Genomic DNA, 16,539 nt, shown 5'->3' on the forward strand with positions numbered 1-16,539 from the left:
ACTAAGCTAAATTGTAAGCACAGGACATTTCTCAATTTATTGACCGGTATGCAGCTATTGTGATTAAAACAATGACCGCTGAAGTGGGGAAAAGTGAACAGTTGATATTTAACATCAAGAGATTGTCAATTGCCAGTAGAAATAAAAGGTCGTGAGAGAATCCACGCCCCATGTAGCGCGCGATGAGGGCGATCGTGCTGCTGTGCCTGCTCACGCGCGCCGCTGCGGACGCGCAAGCTGTCCAGCGGTACTTTGCCGCGCGCAGGACGAGCCCCGGCGCCGCGCCCGTCCGCGCCGGCTACGTGTACCGACAAACGCTCAATGGACCCGCAACTATCCAAACTTTCCATACTCTACACTCCGATACCGAGGGCAAAGGTAGCGCTGTGGAAAACGCGACCGATTCAGAAGCGAACAAACTCAAAGAAAAGTCTACAGAGTCTTCAAAAGAAATCAAAAGCAATATAATGACGAGCAAAGGACCGATGATGACGTCCAAAAACAGCATCTCGTTCAGTGAACACAAACTTTGGCCGGAAACAGATGCAACCGGAAAACTCAAGCTTGCGGCGAGCAGAGTGCTGAACAGTTACATATTTCGTGCCGATGATGAAGACATACGCACTGGTTTTAGGAATCCCTTCGACATCTGGCCTTTCCCTTATCAAAAGCTATATGAACCCAAGAAAGATCTAGACGTCGAGAAGGTGAAAGATAAACGGTCTGCGATTCCAAAGCTCGAAAAAGTTATACCGGTTCACGAAAAGGTCGACGAAACGACTGACGACCGACATTCCGAGAACAAAGACAATTCCACGCAAGATTACAAACACACTAATGCAGCGACGACTGATAAACCAATTTTTGGCAATCAACCGTTTTCCTCGTACGCTCCAAATGACTACTTCGATAAAACTGACGAAGATGACCTGATTACATTTAAAGGACACCCTTGGGGGAAAGAGTTCGACCAGGAAATGGGTTTACAAAACATCGACGATTACGCTAAGCGAGTGAGACGCTTAGAGGGAAATTCCCCTAAAGCTAATAGTAATAGGGAAGAGAACAAGAAGAAAATGATTACGCTCACGGAACACGATGCATCACGCGAGTCATTGAATAGCAAGGGCCGCGATTCTCATCGCGAAGCGGAGTCTAGTGAGAAGCGGGATGACAGCGAGCACAGCTACGACGGTATGCACCAGTATGACGGAGACCACTATAGAGGCTTCAAAGATTTCGCAGATTCTTTTGCGCACAGATTCGGTTCAGAAGACCACAACAGAGAGGCTAACTACGCCAAGAAAAATAATGCAAATAAAGGTGAGAAAAAGAAAGGATTTCGTACGATCCATCATAAGGACGAATATCAAGAACACCACGACTTTTTCGATAACACGGGTAATAGTGAAAATGCTGACGAGAAAGGTTCTTCTAAAGTTCATATCGGAGGCTCGGAGGCACTTCTGCGTTCCTCGGCAGGCGCGGCGGCGGGAAGCGATGTGAATAAATTACGCAACGCTGAAAATATTGAGAGAAATCAGTATGAAAGAAACCATGAAGACAAACAACGATACAACGGGATCGAACGGGAACTTGACCACTACAGAGACGTGGCCAAACATACAGCACTCAGCGACGACGAAGATTATGTGGACCGCTATATGATATGAGTAGGTATCTGCGCTAGGTTTATTTTCTTAGTATCGCCGATGCAACATTTTTTAAGTACCTATATAGTTGATAGACATTAAGGACTAAAAATACAAAAATAGAGGCTTTTATTTTATTTCTAGGTAGGAATAGGCGTTATCATGGTTATCATTTATCATTTGGATAATCCATAAATCGATGTTGTCTTTCCGAATCGACGCATTTCATGCAACGAGATCATAGTATTTTGATATGTTCTAAGTTTTTTACCTTTTGTTAAAAATAAAATTTTACTTAATTTTAATGCAACTGTTTTATTCGAACGCTAACTTCCTATCTACTGTCGATTCAATAGCAAGTGATAGGTCAAAATAATTCAATCTATCCTTTAATTTACAATATATGATTGTTTTTCATAGTTACATTAAATAATATTATGTTTATAGATACCGTTATGTTAATCAGAAAGAGTACCGCCAAGCCGTGGGTCTGCCATGGCCGTGTTTTCAGCCATAACATCGTCGTTTACTTTCTTCGGTGATGAATACATCTGAGGAAACAGCGGTAAATATGACAACATTTTAGTAGCAAATTCAGAAGTTTTCTCTCCCAACTTGTCCACGTAAGTGTCATAACTGAACGGAATCATTCTCGTGGTTCTCATCGGTCGAATCATTTCTTCTTCTCCACTGTTTTCAGTTTCCTCTCTGAAGGATGGCGTATCTCTGACCGCAATCGTTGGTCTCTGTTTTTCCGACGACTTAGTAATCGCTGAGAATTCTTCGTCATATTCTTCTTTCATTACACCAGCTACTTTTCTTACCACTTTGATGGACGGTTTCCCTTCGCTGTGTAGTATTTCAACTTTGCTCTGACTCAGTATAGGAGCCGGGCGCGGCTGCTCTACCTTTGCTGGTGTAGGTCTGCGCTGCCTGCTCACTTCCACTTTCACTCTCGGCTGCAGCGGCTTCCCTCTTCCAGCGAACTCATCATGATCGACGTCGAAGTCGTAATCGTCAAAGCTGAAGTCTTCGTCTTCGTGTTCTATCGTATCTGAGATCTTACTCGGAAATCTTATTTTCGCTTGGTAATCATCTTCACTCTCGGTGTATGTAAACTTTGGGATCGGCTTTTTGACGAGAGCTGCCTTCGGTTTTGCCGTTCGTTTAGATTGCGTTACATTCGATTCCGGATTGGCTTCATTGGTATGCCTCGGATTGCGGATAGTTTCGGTTAAATATTCGCTATCGGTACCGCGTTCTTCTTCGGAAGTTTGTATAACCGTAACGGTTTCTGTCACTCCATTCTTTCCTTCAGTCGATTCGCTGACCAGTTTAGCATCTACTAAATACAGAAGATAATAAATAGCTAAGAAGCGTACATTCATTGTTACACGGCAACTATCGACCGCACATTGTTCACATTGAATGGACACAACTCGAGTGTTATTAGTTCCTGTCCGCAGACAAAATTAAACAACGTATGAGATGTTAATGTCATCTTATTCATACTTACAATCTGTTTTGATAACATTGCCGCATAGCATAGCTGAAACACTTGTGGCTGTGATAATATATTTTTGTAACGGGTTTTGCCTATTAATTTAACCTTAGAAGAAAACTCTGTATCAAGAAGCTGGTATGACAAAAATCTGCTATAGTAGGCCTCAGACAAAATTTGAAATGTTGAATTTTGTGAACCCAAGTTGTAGGTGTGTAGTTACTTATTTTCTTGAGTACGGAAAGTGTTAAACTTATTGCTAATTTTTTTGCTAATATTTAAGCTAATCATTTTATTAATTGAAAAAGCAATATTGCGAAAATACTTTTAACTAACCAATCTCTATAAAATGTTAGTGTTGCCGTTACATCTTATTCCGCTCAAACTGTTTGAAAAACTTGAAGCGCATGAATGGATCGTGACGACGACCTCGATCCACTCATTGTTTCGATGTTGGAATTTGTTTGTTTATCTCAGCCGCGAGATGCTGCTGTAAACAACGTGACACTAGACATTTTATATAGTTATTTTCATGCCGATGCGTATGCAGTCGTCGTTCGGACGAGATGGAGACGTTTTTAGGATTGGTGCGCGCATTGCTCCGTGTTACAGCTGGTCCCGCGCCCGCCGCTGGCCCGCGCGCTCTACGTCTACGACGCCAGCCCCGCCGCCGGCTACGTGCTGGCGGCCGCCGACGAGGACCTCTACCGCGAGAACATGCCCGCTCCGAAGACGCACTACCTCAGCAACCAGAAAAACATTAAATTAGTCAACGAGCGAGTCGTGGATTCTTATTTTAGAATCCTACGAGCTACGCCGCAATCTATCGCGGCCGCGCCGGGCAGGGATCGCAGCTCCGCTCCGCAGGTGAGGGTCGCTGTCGACACTCAACCTCCGAAGCGGCACCAGAAACAGACCACAGAAAATACCGCATACGAGTTACGAAACGATACGAGAAAAAAGAACAGAGACAAAGGAAAAACGACATCCGGTGTGAACCAGGTCGCGGAAGTCAAAGACGAAGAGCTTCCCAAACCGAACCGCAAGGAGCACTTCAGGAAACACACCGTTCACGAGAAACACGGCGTCGTCTCCAAGGGGATCCAGAGGAACAACCGGCGGCCGCATCGCGCCCACTTCCGCCAGAAGATATACAACTTGTCACAAGTGAGGGACAAAACGCTACGCAAGGCCGACGACGACCGCCCCGCCCGCCTCCTCGCTCACTCCTCCCAAACCGCAAACAACAAACATTCTCACAGCGCGAACGATAAAGGGTTCAGGAAAAGAAATACGATCGATAAAGAATCGATTCTTCAAACGATATACGGACAAAACGATAACCAATTAAATTCCCCCAAATACGTGCGTGTAAGTGAAGACACGTATCAAAAAGGCAAGAGAGCACACTCGATGGGCCGCTACGAGGCCGAGAGCGGAGTGAGCGCGCCGTATGCGATGTTCTATAGCATTCATCAGGAGCATGCAGCCTCGCCGCTGGACCGCCGCGCCGCGCTCGAGGAGACTGCGGAGGGCGCCTACTACCGCGGCGGCGCCAGCAGCTACGTACTTACACCACAACTTCGGCAGGGAATCCACGCCACTCAATTGATCAAACCCTACTTATAACTAATACTATAGTCAGTTATTGAAAACAAACAAATGGAAACAGATCATTTTCAAATCCCTGAAAATTGTACCTATTTCAATACTGATCGTAGCAATTTTCTAGAAAATAAAAAATTTGTTTTATCGCAAACGAGACTTATTTTCCGTAGACATTTTAGATAACAGACGTTCGCTGTCTACAGAATGATTAAAGAATTCCATAGTAAGTAAAAAGGGAACTTTCTGACTTGCTGTGGTTTTGCCAGTCTTTAAGTCTGCCTGCCATCATTTGGTCGATGTCTGCCTGTCTGCCTGTGTATCACGGCCATATAAAACAGATTATAAGACTATTTAAAGTTGAAATTTAATACGTTACGTAAAAACCTATCGCTACACAGAAACATATTTGAAAAAAAAATTACACGGCGCCTCCTGAACATGGAAACCTTGAATCGAGAAAGAGGTATTTCAAAAACTTTATATTCAGCTTTCTTAGAAAGTTTTTGGAAAAAAAAACAACCGTTCGAGAAGTACTTAGGCAGCAAGTCTACTTTTACGAATCTTATGCGTAATCTGAATTTTGACTCGCACTTGACCACGTTTATTTCTTTGAAAAAGTTTTTTCCATTGCAATCTTGTTTGTATAACTTCTTATTTCGAACCTATGGAAACTATTACATTTATCACATTAATTATTACCTTATTGTGCTTATAATAGGATATTTAATCAATGGACGTCCTTCGTCGTCGGAACGTGCGCAGCTGCGTGATTTTTTTTGTCGCTGCGGCTCCGCGGGCGCGGCGGCGCGCAAGTTGTAGGGTTATTCATTATCATTGACACAGAAGAGTATTGCACAATCTCGAGAGCGCTGAAATGTTTCATGAATGTCAACGGCGCCGGTCGCGAGTCGTGACCGCTATATAAGCGATCGAGCTGACCTCTGCCGTCATTGCTGCTACGCCGCCGCAACATGCTGCGACTCGTGCTGCTCACGGCGCTGACGGCGCTCGCCGGCGGCATGGAGACGCGCGAGACCGTGCAGCGCCTGGTGATGGTGCGCACCACCGGCTCCGACCTGCAGCCCGCCGCCACCGGCTACATCTACAAGAAGGACGACGACGGGCCCGAGAGCGTCGTCCACATGGCCGAGGGTGAGGTCATGGAGCACCTGGCCAAGCTCTACACGCGCCCCGCGCACGCCGCATCCGACGACAAAGCCCACACTAACGAACGCGTCATACCCGTTAAAGAACCCCACGGGGAAAGCGTCGACGGCATAGCGGACGTCGACTACAAGAAGATCTTCGACGACTACAGCGCCGCCTACGGCCACGATCGCGCCTACGATGACTACCTCAAAAACTTGAAGCGCTTCAAGGGTGGACTCTATAGCAAATACGATGCAGACAGGGCGGAGGACGACAAAGGATCCAAGCACCACAAGCACGGTAAAGGAGACGCCAAGAGCTACCACAACGAGAAGTTCGAGAGCTACTCCATTTCAGGAGGCCACAAAAAGGATCAGGATGATGGCGACGCCCACAACGCTCATAAAAAACACTACGACCACTATGGAGGCTTCAAGAACGACGAACAAGACGCAGCCCGCGGCGAACACGGCGCGCGAAGCTTTCACGGAGTCTACGATGACGACAAACATGACCACCAATACTTCGGCAAAGGCGGCAAAGCGTTCGCGGATGAACATAAATATTATGGAACGGGTGATAGAGCACACAAATACCATAGTTATGAGCCCGAACACTACGCAGCTAAAGTTGAGCACGGCGAACACCAGGGAAACAAGTCTGCAGAACAAGCAGACAGTCGTTCCTCTGACGAATCTACGGTTTCCGACGAGACTACCGGAGACGCCAGGCCTCCGGCCGGACGTACTGGAGACAGCAGCTACGTCGGACCTCAGGACGGACAGGCTGATGGCAGCAGCTACGGCTATGAGGTCAAACACTAACGGGGGCGCGTTAAAGATGATTGTTATAGTTTTGTTAACTTTTGTAAATATGTAATTTATTTTTAGATAAAAATAAGCCATAACCTGTAATTGGACTTAATTATTTTTGTCGTCGAACCCATTCAGCGATCCAAATTAAATAATTTTAATTTAATAAATATATCTTTATGTTTACCCTTCAACGAGCTTTCTAATATACGCGTAATGAGTAGGGTCCTTACTTGAACTGATTTACGCTACCGAAGGGCGAAAATATAATTTTATTTAAAAGGGAAAATTATAAATTCTTAACTTTTTGCTAGATAATAATATGATGAGTATAAAAGGTTATGCAAAGTCTTTGAAGACTTAGCGTTGTCTTCCACGCAGCTGGGGTCCGCTTTCCTGCATTTTGCCGCTCACGACATCCAACCAGCAGCGCTTTCTCGAGCGGCCTCGGAGCTCGTCTCCGGGGACGGCGATGTGAGAGACATTACGACGCAAGTTTGTGGTCAACGCTATGCAAATGCAGTAGGTACCTGTAAATGCCCTTGTACCGAATTCTGCATTCAGTAAAAATGAGACGTGTTCTATTATTCATTTTAAATAGAAATTTTACTGAACGAAACTAATTAGTAACCTAAGTAAAGTAATGAAAAAATGCTCGCAAACATTGTACACCCATCCCTACTGAAACAAGCCCCCAACCCAGATTCACTCGACGAGCAAGTTTTTCAGGATATGATATTGACACCCCGTCTGTCGGATGCAACAACCCATCCACCGGAATAATACGCCCGTAGAGGATCGCGCCCGGGACCTCTCGCTTACCTACCTATTATAGGGTTAATTAAATAAAAAACCGGCCAAGTGCGAGTCAGCCTCGCGCACTGAGGGTTCCGTACTCGGGTATTTTTTCCAACATTTCGCACGATAAATCAAAAACTATTATGCATAAAAATTAATAAAAATCTGTTTTAGAATGTACAGGTAAACTCGCTCTTGGCCGGTTTTTTTGTTTAATACAGATAAAAAAGCAAAATAAATATAAACGAGCTCAGCCATAACAAAATCTCATATTTATTTTTCCCATGTTTTTATCCCGGATAAACAAAGAGTTTCCAGGGAATTTTCAAAAACGTCAATCGATGAGGACGAAGTTCAGGATAGCAACTAATGGACATAAAAGCGCGAGCGAAGCAAGCGCGAAATTTTTGATATATAAAAAAAAAACTTGTATATTGATATTCGCGAAAGTCCTTTTCCGAGCCCATCTTCTTAGCCAAAATTAGAGTAAAATTGTATATTTTAATGCTGTTGTATATATTTATATTCATATGAACTCAGAATTTTATCCTCTTTGACATGCCACTCAATACAAAAAGTGGAGGTCTCCGAAAATAATTTTTTGAAGACCTCCATATTTATTGATGTAACATCAGCTAAATTTTTTTTTTCGGATAAAATATAGCCTATGTCACCCGGACATTTACGACGAATCAATTGACACCTCATTCATCAAAGTTGGCCCATTAGTTTAGGCGCTACGGTGGAACACGCAGAATCTGGATACAAACACATAGATTGCTAAAATCATAGCCCTTCCTTGGCTTTACCGCAGTCGGGTGAAGACTGTCATTTTTTTGTGACGGCGATGTTTTGTAAAAGCTAATGACTGCCTACAACTTCGCTTAGCAAGGAATACAAGTCCTCTTATTCAGTGCAAATTTTGAAAAATCCAGCCTTATTTATAAAGGGAAGGTTGACTTTATATGATGTAGAGAAAGAATAAGGCCGGATTATGTGCATTTCAGCAGCATCCAGGTCCCAGGGATGGCCTATGCGTTGATGAGTTAACGGGACTTTCTTTTTATCCGACTACGGCAAAGCCAAAAGGGTTATGATTTTGTATTTAGGTAGGTAGGTACTTAGATTATTATAATACCATGTGAAAAGAGAAAATCGGATCGTGTGGTTCTACAATTTCTCTCTGTAAATGATGATTTTGAGCGTATATTTGTTTCTTGTGAGCTCTTACCAAGAACGCTGTGTAGACGCCGCGCGCCGCGATGAGAGCCTATTTTATAAAGTCGAAATCTATGTATCTATTGTGCCTATGACCTTAGCATGGGGCGTGTGGAGAGGATGCCACCCAAAAGAGGAGTTAAAGAGATGACAACATTGACACTCCAGAATTGCATAGCGGAAGATCTACAGACAATTATTATTGGAAAGCTCACATCGTGGCAGGAAGAAGTAGGTAAACGATAAAGATAAAAGGAGAAAACTTGTAGATGTTACGACCCACAAAATATTGTAGTGCTGAAGAAAGTAATGACTTTTGAAAAGATGTACATGTACCTATGTCTAAAGGTACTTAGTGTAAAAATCATCACCGAAAATGCGTCTACTTAATTCATTAAATTCAATCATTAATAGTTTATCCACATTTAAACTTATTTTTGCTACAAGAAATAAAATCATCCTAATGTTTTGCATCAAATAAATCTTCGGTAAACAAAAAGCATTTCACGGCGCGCGGGCAGGCCGCCGATAACATTACACAATCATTTAATAAGCTATTTTTTCATTACCGCCGCTTTGTCGTCCACCAACCTCGGACGAGTGATCTGGTACATGGCTACGAGAAAGGTTCGGGGCTCGGGCGCGGCGGCGGACCTTCTTTGTTTCTGACATACATATAAATATTGGGCAACGGGGTCGGTGAAGTATTCCAGCTCTGCCAGCTGAACGCGACACATCTCAGCATGAGGACCGCGATAGTTCTGTTGTGCGCCGCCTGCGCCGCGGCCGTGCAGGTGGGCTTCCCCGCCGCCACCAGCTACATCTACCGCAGCGACAACGCCGGCCCGCCCAGCCTCATCCAGCTCACGCCCGCCTTCGCCGCGCCGCTGCCGCTCGCGCCCGTGCCGCTGCCCTACGTCAACGCCAAGCCCATCGCCATCGAGGACGCCGAAGAGGACGAGGAGAACGGGTACGACGACTCCGACGACGACGACGACGACGACGACGGCGGCAGCGAAGGGCTCCTCGCACACGCCCACGAGAGCGGCGGCGGCAGCAGCTACGGCGAGGAGCATCACAACGCTCGCGGCGAAAAGGGGAGCAAGGGCTACGCCACCAAGGGCCACCACGCCAAGGGAGTCGCCGGCCACTACGGCAAAGGTCAGGACGAAGGCTTCTACCGCGAGAGTAAGGGAGAAAAAGGCGCCCACCACGACGAGGCCGACGCGCACGGAGCGCACCACCAGGCCGGGAAGAGCTACGAGGGCGGCGATCACGGCCACAAGAAGCACTTCAGCAAGGGCGAGGACGTGACCGGCTACCACAAGGTGTTCCACAAGGACGAGTTCAAGAAGGACCACGACTTCTACGACGAGGCCGCCAAGGACGGCCACTTCAAGAAGCACGGCTACCACAAGGCGCACCACGGCGCGGAGAAGGGGGCGCACGCGAAGGGCGGCCAGAACGCCGCCGGCTACGAGAAGGACGGGTACGGCAAAGCTGGCTACCACACCGAGGGGCGAGTGGACGAGGCGGACGAGGAGCGCGCGGCGGAGCGGGGCGGCGACAGCCACCACAGCCGCCACGAGGACTACGGCAACAAGGGCGCCCGCCGCCGCGGCGAGGAGTACGCCTACGCCGACGGCGACGACTACGAGTGAACGTTCCGTCCAACCTTCGAGTCCTATTTTGTCTGTTGTACATTTTAATTTATTATTCTAAGTGCTACTGTCGGTTATTTTGTTATGTTTGATTACTTACTGAATGAGGCTGTAAATATTTTTATATTTCGTAATTGTAAATAAAAAATGCATAGCATGTACTTACTCGATTTATTTTCTGAACCCTTTCTGAAACTTCCTACGTCGTCTTTTGCCTACAGCTGGCTGATCTGTAGGTGCAGAACGAAGTAGTGTTATGTGCCGCTCCTAGTGTCCAGACTACTCGTACTCGTGATCCTCCGTGGTACGTGGGCATTCATAGATTTAAAGCACTCAAACACTGGTGCTAACTGGTGGTAACTTTTAATATTGATTGATTAAAAGTATCTAGATAAATGCCAACCTGATAACCAAACCAAATATAATATAGCCAAGTAACAATCCTTAAAAAATACCTTATTTAATATTTAGAAGTACGTACCTACCTAAATACTTGCCCAATTTAATAATACCTATTACTAGTTATATTATAATGATTATAAATATAATATGTTGAAATGTGGACAAATTCTAGTAGACGCGACGTAAAGTGCATGCTTAATATTTTAAATAGACAGATAACCTAAACACCGGTCAACTGCGAGTCGGACTCGCGCTCGAGGGGTTCCGTACCATCGCACAACATCAACATGATACACTGATCTGTAGAACACTACAAGTTTGTGTTTTTTTTTTGTGATGTAACCTGTAACCACCAGTTTTTGAATTTTTTCCTTTAATCGTGCTATAAGATAACGGGAAGTGCCCTATATAGGTTGTCTTGATAGACACGACGGACAAACAGACAGACAACAAAGTTATCCTCTAAGGGTTCATTTTTCCTTTTGAGGTATGGAATTCTAAAAACGGTTTATTCAAGGAACAGTAAGTACCTACCTGGTACCTACTAAGTATGTAAGTATTATCGACTTAATTGAATTGTTACCTTTAAAATTCAACACTGAAGTTTTTACTTGCGTCTTATTTCTGTGACTCCTAATAAATAAATAAAATATAACAATATAATATTAAAATATAAAATTTACTTTTTGGTTTTTGCAACGTTTTTATCTTTGTTTTTGTTTTTATCACTTTATTTTGGCGGCATTAGTGTCACCTTTTGACGTTAATTTTACGTTACGGTAAATAACTACTTAACTATATCATTTAGAGGTGACCCTGAACATTTTGGGAATCGATTTGATTTTAATCGATTAAACAATCACTGTTAATTAAATTAAGAATATTCAATACTAGAGGATGCCCGCGACTTCGTCCGCGTGGATTTAGATTTTTATAGATCCCGTGGGAACTGTTTGATTTCCGGGATAAAAAATTGCCTATTTCGATTACACGGACGCGACGCAAGCTACTTCGGCATCTTTCATACAAATCGGTTAAGTGGATGGGTCTTTATTAGAAATCCCGCGGGAACTCTTCGATTTTCCGGGATAAAAAGAAGCCTATGTCCGTCCCCGGGATATAAGCTAACCCTGTACCAAATTTCGTCAGAATCGGTTACACTGTTGGGCTGTGAAAAGGTAGCAGACAGACAGACAGACACACTTTCGCATTTATAATATTAGTATGGATTGAAAAGCACGAATAAATTCATATTTTTGTTAACTACCTATATATCATTATAAATCCATATTCCATACTAATATTATAAAATGTTAAAGTATTTCTTTGTCTGTCCGTTATCTTTTCACATGGATCACAAAGATACGTAAATTACCGACATGCTGGAGACGGATACACTAAATTAATTTTTATCTCGGAAAAACGAAGAATTCCCGCGGGACTTTGATAAACCGAAATCCACGCGTAAGAAGTTGAAGGTAGCCATCATCTAGTCATTAGTGTTATGTGTGTCTTTGTATCTGTCTTTTACCTATTCATGGCTAAACCGCAGAATCGATCTTGAAGTGGCACAGAGATGAAAAATTCTCAAATCAGAGTGGATTACTTAATTCATTTATTGAATTTTTTGACTTTACATATTTTTCGTTAACTTCGTAACTATTTTTTTGTATCAGATCATAGCCATAACATAGTCTAAAATTTTAACGGTATCGAATTGTACCCTAATCAATTTATATATGGTAGGCTAACTTTTTTTGTATTTTATCGTTGACATATCGTTGATCAATAATTTGATAAGTTCTTCACTTTACTTTTTGACACGTGGATCGAAATATAAATGTCACCGAAACTGTTATTACCTATACTCGTTGGAATTTAAACACCCGAATAAAAATGAAAATGAATGCAAGCACGTAGGTAGTAATAAAGACGCTTTCTAAGTAGGGAATAATAGATATAAAAGATGATGATTTCTCATTATGCATCCAGAACTCTTCCGCCCTGCGCGGCGGGTAATTCTAATTCTAGAGCCCCTTAATAAATTATTTTTATAATTTTATGTTTTTCTTTTCTCATGCTTTTTGTCATGTAATCTAAAAAGCTTCTAAGGGAATATACAAGTGGTCACTTCTAATGACGATGTTTCATGGTACACAAAAAGATCTTGATATGGTGCTCAATGATCCAGCAGAGGTATATATTGCTGCCATAAATAATTGTTTAAGATTATTTGGTATGGTCGGTGTTGATCGTCGTCGGAAAGTCGATTACTTGGTGGAATCGATTAAAGTTCAGCTAAGCGGAACCACCAAACGAGGAATCTTTGAGAAAAAACTTATCCTTGTCCGCGAATTTTCCACTAAGGCTATATAAAGTTAGCAGATCGCATGTATGTCAGTGTCGTAACCCACTTCGATTGCGCAAGATTGGGCATTCAATTTAAACATGCAGAAGAAATTGTTTTTTGTGCTGTCACTGACATCGATTTTATGCTGGGCTGACGCCTTGCCGGTTGATTTAGGTTCGTTGGAGTTCGATAGTCTTGACACCGATATATCCGACTTGAAGTATGAAGGACAAAGTGGAGATTTAGATGACTTCTTCAAATCTTCTGAAAAAGACAATGCAAACGAGAAAAAGTCCAAAAGTAAAGTAAACGTATCCGAATTCAAGAAGAAAACCTCTGACGCTAAAGGTATAAAGGCGAAGTTCGATATCGAAAAATTGAAAAAAATTCTCAAGCAGGCTGGACTACATGATATTGGATCGTACGACGATGGTGCTGTTTATGCCATAGCAAAGGGTTTAACGAAATCCGGAGTGGGCATAACTGGAAATGAAGAAAGAAAATACAAAAAAGGCACGAAATCCAAAGGGTTTCATAAAATTGCGCACAAAGATGAGTATAACAAAGAAAAAGAGTTTTACGAAGAAGATGAAACGAATGGAGTGATAAAGAAAGTGGGTGCAAAAGGTATAGGATTTAATATTGGCGCTGGTGCGGGAATCAAGAAAGGCTACTTCCATCATGATCGCGAAAAGGGATTACTCGGTAAAGAAGGATTTTCAAATAAAGGGAAATTGAATAAGGAATATGAAGGATTCAGTGATTCTCAAGGGTTTGATGCTTATTTTAATAGTGAATAGTGCGTGTGTTTTTGCTTTTGAATTAAGTAGTTATTGGATTTTTAGTTAGAACTAGTGATAGTGTGAATAGGGATTTTATTTATCTGTGAGCATGACTAATTTATTATTATTGATGAATGATCAAGGTTTCCAGATAATCATTTTACGTTTGTTGTTTTCTATGTAAAGAATTTTTTGTTAGGTTTTATTAAAATATGCCAAAAACATACAAAATAATACCTATTATTTAATAACGTCATCAGTATTTATGTACTAAACTACATGACTAAATAGGTAGGTACTTCCTAAGCTAAATCAGTAAATCACTCAAATAGAAAAGCGTTCGTAATTTAAGTAGATTGTTACGCTATAAATTTAATATCCGTAGCCACTAACTTCTGTATTTAAAAAGGATTCAATACAAAATTGTTAGTAATATGTAAGTAATTTATAATTTGAACAGTAACTACGCATAAATATTTCCTCTTTATACTATGCGGTGGTTGAAGCATAAGTTTATAAAAATATGCGGTAAGTTTAGCAAGTAATTAGGTGGGTACCTATCTTGTCTTCATTTTTGTCATAAGGCGTTGCGCTGCAGTTACATTTATGATTTCTTGACTGTTTTTCTAAGAAATAAAATACACCTCCAGGCTTATTATATACCTACTAGCAACACGCCCCGGCTTCACATGGGTGACGTGTTGCAATTTTTGTATGGATTTCTAATTCTTTTTGTAAACCTGTGAAAGAGTTTTCAAAATCGGTTCAGTAGTTCCAGAGATTACACCCTGTAAACAAACTCACAAATTTTACTTCTTTATAACTAGTATTAGTGGGTATACCTAGATAAATAATACCATAGCTGACTAAACATGAATTTGTATTAAATTCATTTAATTATTAAGAACATTGAACTTGTTTCAGTTGTAATAGTTTTTGCAGTAGTTAGCTGTACAGACTGCTTACATTTAGTTCCCGCATCGTATCCCTGTTGCGATAACTTAAGTCCATCACCAGACTTAGGCAGTGTTATACTATCGAATACTCCCGGAGTATACAATCCACTTAACCTAGATTCAGAAACAGATCCCTTCAAAAGTGGACAAAAAACCTTTGGACTTATAATGCCTCCTCCGTTTGTACCTGATGATGATACAAGCACTGGATACCAGACCAAGGCTTTCAGCTGCTCTTTGATACCATGCCTCGAAGAAGAAAAAACGTCGCCTGTGTGCGCCTGCAACTTCAATACGGGCAATGTTGTTACTTTTAAAAATAGTTGTGACGTTAAAAAACATAACTGCAGGTTTGATACATGTAAGTGCTTCCAAGTCATAACACGAGACCATATAGAGAAGCTTATAATAAATTAACAATGCTAATTTTATTGTAAACAATCTCTAAACTAAATTGACAGGTCTAAATGTAGAGCTATCGTTTTCCACTGAGAGTATTATGAAAGTTATACATATTCAAACCTGTCATTTCAGTTTTCAGAGATTGTGTAACTGCAACAGAATTAGCTACACTATTAAAATATACTAGATGGTGCCCCCAACTTCGTCCACGTGGATATAGGTTTTCTGAAATCCCGTGAGAATTATTTGTCTTTCTGAGATGTAAATATCCTAAACTATCCTCCAAGATATATGCCATGCATCTCTGTGCTTTTCTTCAAAATAACAAATAGGCACAATTTCAATATTAGTATGGATTTTTGATAATATTGTTTATATTTCGACTTTTTACAATTGGCTAACAGAACTTGCCAAGATACGCCAACACTACTGATATTTCATTTTATTCCTTTCAGCATTCAAAGTTATTCTAAACGAGATTTGTCCCTGGGAATATGAATCGCGACGAAGTAACAAAGATTTTGAAATCGACTACAATGACTCTAAGTACTATAATAAATAATAATTATTTAATAAAACGTGAACAAAAACGTGAATCTTGATGAGTCTTTTGAATCTAATCCCGAGACATTTGACTACATAAAGATATAATTTAACCTCCTGTATTGTACGATATCCTAAATCCAACCTATACCCATCCTATACCTACCTTGCAAAATTTAAAATTATAGAAAATAATACTAATTTTAGTCAAATTCACTGTTTGTTTATTAGGTAAGTGCCTGCCTACATTTTGAATTAAAAACAAAACTACCTAAGTAGGTATTGAACTAAAAGTGTGTGTGCAACCCGCTACCACCACTACCCAGTGCAACCGTGCCAGCGATTTGAAACACTTTGAAAGGCAAGCTCCCGAAGCCTGACTTAGGTACACGTAATAGTACCTGAGTCTTTTCTATATTTAATTGTTTAATATTATTTTTCGTTTAGATAATAATATTATGATGTAAAAATGAATAACACTTGGTACCTACTTACTTGAATATTTACAATTTTTGTAGCCAACTACCTGTTTAATAAAAACAAATACCTACTGTAAGTAAAAGTTATTTTGCTAGAACAGCGTTTTTATTTCCTTTCAGTCATGACAAAATATAATATCAAGATTTCAAATCAAATCGATTGAATCGATTCTAATTTCTAAGATCGTAAAAACTACAAAATCAACAAAATAAACTCTTGTCTATG

At 41.6% G+C, this 16,539-nt stretch overlaps 5 protein-coding genes across 5 annotated transcripts; 4 read left to right on the forward strand and 1 right to left on the reverse strand.

Annotated features, from left to right (window-relative positions):
• On the forward strand, positions 1-1,796 carry LOC123876997. Its single transcript, XM_045923473.1, has one exon. The coding sequence runs from the start codon at positions 183-185 to the stop codon at positions 1,671-1,673; it is 1,491 nt and encodes a 496-aa protein (XP_045779429.1). The 5' UTR covers positions 1-182; the 3' UTR covers positions 1,674-1,796.
• A 155-nt stretch (positions 1,797-1,951) lies between these two features.
• Positions 1,952-3,103, reverse strand: LOC123877001. The gene has a single exon (XM_045923477.1). The coding sequence runs from the start codon at positions 3,038-3,040 to the stop codon at positions 2,111-2,113; it is 930 nt and encodes a 309-aa protein (XP_045779433.1). The 5' UTR covers positions 3,041-3,103; the 3' UTR covers positions 1,952-2,110.
• Positions 3,104-5,726: 2,623 nt separating this feature from the next.
• Positions 5,727-6,869, forward strand: LOC123876999. Its single transcript, XM_045923476.1, has one exon. The coding sequence runs from the start codon at positions 5,733-5,735 to the stop codon at positions 6,732-6,734; it is 1,002 nt and encodes a 333-aa protein (XP_045779432.1). The 5' UTR covers positions 5,727-5,732; the 3' UTR covers positions 6,735-6,869.
• Positions 6,870-9,348: 2,479 nt separating this feature from the next.
• LOC123877002 (oleosin-B3-like) lies at positions 9,349-10,753 on the forward strand. Its single transcript, XM_045923478.1, has one exon. It carries the CDS (start codon positions 9,482-9,484, stop codon positions 10,397-10,399), a length of 918 nt encoding a protein of 305 aa, XP_045779434.1. The 5' UTR covers positions 9,349-9,481; the 3' UTR covers positions 10,400-10,753.
• Positions 10,754-14,360: 3,607 nt separating this feature from the next.
• On the forward strand, positions 14,361-15,879 carry LOC123877004. Its single transcript, XM_045923481.1, has 3 exons — positions 14,361-14,461; positions 14,858-15,250; positions 15,747-15,879. The coding sequence occupies exons 1-3, from the start codon at positions 14,425-14,427 to the stop codon at positions 15,851-15,853; spliced, it is 537 nt and encodes a 178-aa protein (XP_045779437.1). The 5' UTR covers positions 14,361-14,424; the 3' UTR covers positions 15,854-15,879.
• Positions 15,880-16,539: the final 660 nt, after the last annotated feature.

This window comes from Maniola jurtina, chromosome 22, assembly GCF_905333055.1.
Source record: "Maniola jurtina chromosome 22, ilManJurt1.1, whole genome shotgun sequence".
Lineage (NCBI taxonomy): Eukaryota > Metazoa > Arthropoda > Insecta > Lepidoptera > Nymphalidae > Maniola > Maniola jurtina.